This window comes from Gracilinanus agilis, unplaced genomic scaffold (genome assembly GCF_016433145.1).
Source record: "Gracilinanus agilis isolate LMUSP501 unplaced genomic scaffold, AgileGrace unplaced_scaffold36657, whole genome shotgun sequence".
NCBI classification, from domain to species: domain Eukaryota; kingdom Metazoa; phylum Chordata; class Mammalia; order Didelphimorphia; family Didelphidae; genus Gracilinanus; species Gracilinanus agilis.
Window position 1 is genome coordinate 1 of NW_025369864.1, and position 5,067 is coordinate 5,067.

The following is a 5,067-nucleotide window of genomic DNA, read 5'->3' on the forward strand; positions in this document are numbered from 1 at the left end:
CCACCCCCACTTCCCACCTACACACTATTTAAAAATACTGAGCTAGGGTTGGTGGTTTTGCCTGCTGCGTCACTCTCAGCCTAGCAGCTGCCCCCCCCCCCCTCCCTACACTGGCACCTCCCTGCTTGGCTCTTCCACACCCATCCCTGCCCCCAGCTCCCCTAAAACACAACTGGCCCCAAGTTGTGACCTCCTCTCCTCCCTTGGACGTGCTTATGCCCACCCGTGGGTGAGCTCTCCGCTTCCCCAGCTGCTCCCCAACAGGTAGAGCAGTTCGGCACCAGAAGGCAGGTTTTCCCATTCCCTCACAATCCTGTGTCCCCACCTGTAACCCCGGACTCCCCCGGGCCCCAGTGCTGCTCCCGCGTTAGTGTTCTTTCTACCCAAAGCACAAGGACTAAGGAACAGTGCCAACTGTCTCACCTGCGAGGGGTGGCTTCGCAGGCAGACAAGGGCTGAGCCTGCCCACACGGTCGTGGGAGACAAGGCGGGCAAGCCGCAGCCCCTCGTCCATCAGTGTCTGCTGCAGGATGTGGCGGCTCCACAACCCATGGGCGGGTAGTGCCAGGGGCAGGTCAGCAGGGGGAGGTGTCAGCCTGGGGCACCCCACAGCTGTAGGCATGGGGCACTGGTCAGACATATTATGATGGCAACACAGAATATAGACACCCCAAGATCCACTTGGTCTGCCCCAGGGTCTCCTCTAGTGCCCCCTTGGCCAGCCAAGGGTTAACCAGGGACTCTATTCAAGCTATTCCTTCAGCCTGCTTCCAGAGCACTTACGAAGTGCCCACGATATGCCAGGTTCCTTCTCTACTCATCACCTTGTGGGGCAAGAATTAAACAGGGCTCCCCCTGTCTCTATTCAATACACAAGGACTCTGTGGTCACCCCCCATCAAGGACAGGGGGGCGATCAGCTCTGTGGCTCCACCAAGAACCCCTGATGGCCCTGCCCCTTGAGAGGCCCGCTCCGTGCAGCTTACCTTGTAAGTGGCCATCCAGACTCTCCCCAGACAGGCTGGCACTGTCTTCCTCCAAGCTGGGGCGGTACAGCGGGCCGAAGGACTCGGGTCCTGGGGGCGGCTGCAGAATTTCAGAGTGACTCTGCTCCCCAACCTGCAGACAACACAAACATGAGCAAGAACGGAGGACAGGAGGCAGGGAAGATGCCAAGAGTCCCTGGCACCCCTGAGATAAGAGTCTAGATAAGAGTCCATGCCCCATGCCAACCCCAGAGAAACACACCTCCTGCTTCAGTTTCTTCAAAGGTGGCCCTCCCATCTCTTCAGTATGTAACCTGCAGGGGGAAAGATCTGGGGTAAGTGGGGCGGGGGACACATTGGGGAGGGGGGCAGGTCTGCACCGGGGTCCATTTGACCCCCATTCAGTGAGCCCACCAGGAGGCCACAGCTCGGGCACCCCTGTGCCTGTTTACTACGAGTTTGATGGGAGATGGCCTCTGTCTCCTTCTCTTTGGTGGGGGGGCTCGGATAATCAGGGAGGGAAGGACCCATTCATTCTCTGTGCTTGGTGGACAGGGGCTAGTTTGGGTGTGGAGGGCGGGCATCCTCGGGCGGTGGCTCTGACCCTGCTCCTGGAGTCCATAGGAACAGGGCACCCAGCTCCCTGGGAATGCTGAAGCTTTTGGGGAAGGGAGCCTCACCTGGAGCCCTTGAGAGAGGAGAGGTAGGTACTCTCCCTGGCCACCTGCCGAGACAGGGAGAAGAGCTCCACTCTCCGGAGTAGGAGCGTGTTGTCTCTCATGCAGAACTGGGCAGCTGCCTCATTGATGGTCAACTGCGAGGATGCCAAGGACAAGAGAGGAGTGAGGGCACGGGGCTGGGTCTGAGGGAACCCGAACCCCCCCCCGGGCCTCCCTTCTTCCGGGGGCCCAGAAATGAAGTTCCAACTCCAGTTACACTCTGGCTAGCCATGTGATTTCTTTTCCTTTAATCTCTTTCCCCAACTCCTGAATGGAATCCAAGTGGTAGCCCAGTGGTAGGAGAAGGGGAGATTGAGGAGGGACAAAGGACAGGCTGGGGGGCAGCCTGTTGCTTCCTGGGCATGATGTGGGGGTCTAGGTGCCACTCGGGACTGCCTGAGCACAACCAGATGGCCTCTCTTTTGGACTAAACTCTCCCCTTCTGGTGGGGACGAGGGCTGTTGTCAAGCCAGGTATAGACACCAAGAACCTGGAGGCCCTGGAGAAGGTCTGGATTTCTAGAGAGTCCAGAGGGGAGCAGGGGAAGGGCAGGGCAGTGGCTAACCCCAGGAGGCCCCTTACCTCATGCAAGCTGAGTTGTTTGCCCTCCCTGCGCTTGGAGTCAAAGCGTCCATAGATAATGCTGTATTTCCGGATTTCCTCTTCTTTATGGCTGTCATTGTCATCCATCTCAAAGATGTGCCCCACACTTCTAGCCAGCTTCTTATTGAGCTTGAGGAGGGACGTCACCTCCCCTGCATCTCCCCGAGGGAAGCTCCTGATGAGTCGCTCCACACTCTCGATCACCATTCGGACCATCTCTGGTTCGAGCCGATCGGAACCACCCCCCACCCCACCGGATCCAGGCCCTTCTGACACCCCACCCCCAGCAGGCGGGGAGAAAGGAGGCGAGCTGGCCTCTTCCTCTCCACCAGCACCAACGTCCGACTCGGGGGTGCTCCCCCCTGCCCAGACTCGAGGATCTCCGCCTCCCTGGCCCCCTGGCAAGGGAGAGAGCTTCTCTCCCAGTTCCAGTGGACTCTTGGGGCTGAAGCTTCGAGCACTGCCTGCCTTGTCTCCTGGGCTTCCATGTCCATTGCTTATGCTTCCTTTGCGGCCACCTGCTGTTTCGGAGATCTTAAAGAGAGGGATGCTGGAGACGGGCACTGCGGGCACAGGCTGACTGAAGAGCCCTGGGTTGGTGGCCCACTCCCTTAATGCCTTCTGTAAGCGCCGGACATGGAGAGGCTTGGTGGCCATGCCCACCAACGCCATGATCTCCAGGAATTCTTCTTCCCCTGCCTCACACAGCTGCTGAACGTCGTCCCCCCCCTGCTGGATGAAGGTCTCATAGTAGGACAAGAGGTTGGCCCGCTGCAGGACCCGGTACAGCTGTAGCTCCCCCAGTGTCCGGGGCAGTGCCATGGTTGGAGTACTGGGCCTAGGAAGGAGCACAAAGGAAGAGGAGAGGTCAGGGAAACTCCCTCACTTTGTCACCACCCCCTGAACCCATTTTTCCTCCTCCTGAATACAGTTTCTGCTCTCCTGTAAGCTTTATTCACCTGCTCCAGCTTAAGGCTCTAGTAGCTCTGGGAAAGTGGAAGCTCCCCAGAAGGGAGAGAAGCCAACACCATGCTCATCTTGCATCAATCCACAAGTATTTCTTAGATGCCTACTATGTGCCAGGCACAAGCAGGCGGCCATCTCAGCCACTATCCAGTGCTGGTGCCCAACCTCTCCAGGACCTGAGGCTCCCAAGTCCTCATCCTATGCTTCCACTCATCTTGACTTTCCCACACTCCATGGCAGTTCATGCCAGTTAAATTGAAGCCAGTGTGGATATCTAGCATGGCCAGGCACTCCTTCGTCTCCACAACACTGCCCAGTCCTCTTCCAAGGACCCAGTCATCTCAAGACTCCACTCCCCATCCCAAAAGGCATCTCTCCTCCCTCTGGGCATGCCAAACAGCACCCCGGCTCTCCTTCGATACTCTTCTCTTTGATGGGTTTCCATGAGAGCCCAGGGAAAAGAGGGCCCCCCCAGCCCCAATTCTCTGAAAGCAGAGCCGAAAGGGGTGTGGCTCCTCCATTACCCACCGAAGCAGCACCTCCCTTCCCCCACCAGCAACTTCAAGGCCTTGACCTTCTTCTGTCCACAGGGCACCTCTTCAGACTGTCCACAGGGCACCTCTTCAGACTGTCCACAATGCTCATCTTTGGAGTGACCTTCTTCCACCCCCTCTAAAGCCCCCGAGGCCTCTCAGGGCCCTGGTGCCAAGGGAGAGGAGGGCAGGGGTGTATTCATTGTTCCCTTCAGGAGCTGTTCTGCCCACGCAGACTTCCACAGTGGCTGAGTGTGTGGGTGCAAACGCCCCTGGGGCCCCCACCTCCTGCCTCCCACTTCTTCTCTTGATTCCCATCCACCTCTGTGGAAGGGGGGTAGTGAAAGATGAAGGGGCTAGAATAGTGGCCTGGCACTAGGGCAGTGCAGTGTGTACAAAGGACCAGAAAGGACAGGAAATCTGAGCATCCCCCTCCTGCCCCAGACCTCTTCTCTCAAAGAAATCCGCTTCTAGCACCTGGAAAGCCTCTTTTGCCTTGCTCGAGTCAGTCTCAAGGCTGAGCCAGTTAGGGGCACCGAGGCCAACCCTAAACGACGGGGCTTCCCGGTGCCAGCTACCTCCGACCCTGCCAGGGTGTGCCTGGGCTAGGAAACGAGGGACTCGGCAATATTCTTCTTGTACTCAGCACTAACAGAGCCCTGGGCCTCCTTCTCCATGGCCTCGCCCCACCCCCCCACCCGATCTCTCCTCACCTTCCACCCCCTCGGTCGCCTGACCCCAAAGCAGGTCCCCCTCCCAGAAGACTCTCCTTGCCTCCCCAGCCCAGCCCACTGGGCCCCACTCACTTGGCTCGGGGCTGCGGAGTCCGGCGGGCGCTGTCCCCTCCGCCCGGCGGCTGCTCAGCTGGAGGGGAGGGCGCCCTGTGCATGGACGGTAGGAGACCCTCCGGGGTACCCTTCGCCGTTTCCAGGCCGCCTTGATCTCTCCCAGGAGCTCGGTGCCCAGTGCTCCGGCTAGTGCCCACCGCTGCCCAGGCTCGGTCCCTGGCTCCACGTCTCCTCTTTCTGTGGCTGTCTCGGTGCCTCTGCCCCCCTCCCCGGCTGCGCTTGCCGCCTCCTCCCCCGCAGGACGCACGGGGGAGCGGGCCCGGCGCTGCGCTGGTTGCCGGGCGGGCTGGGGGCGTGGGCAAAGCTGGAGGCGGTGGGCGGGCGCCGGGACCTCAGCCCGGGAGAGAGAACGGAGGGACTGGCCGAGACTGCAGGAAGTTAGAGGGGTGGGGGTGGGGAAAGGGAGTGGGCGG

General features: G+C 59.9%; 1 protein-coding gene across 1 annotated transcript; it reads right to left on the bottom strand.

The window, feature by feature from the left end:
- Positions 1-423: 423 nt before the first annotated feature.
- Positions 424-4,769, bottom strand: LOC123254976 (NGFI-A-binding protein 2; the record flags this gene model as incomplete). The annotated part of the gene is made up of 6 exons (XM_044683855.1): positions 4,613-4,769; positions 2,287-3,145; positions 1,666-1,799; positions 1,248-1,299; positions 986-1,118; positions 424-612 (listed from the first exon to the last, which is right to left on the bottom strand). Coding segments are annotated over exons 1-6 (1,450 nt in total), but the record flags the coding sequence as incomplete, so codon positions are not given.
- Positions 4,770-5,067: the final 298 nt, after the last annotated feature.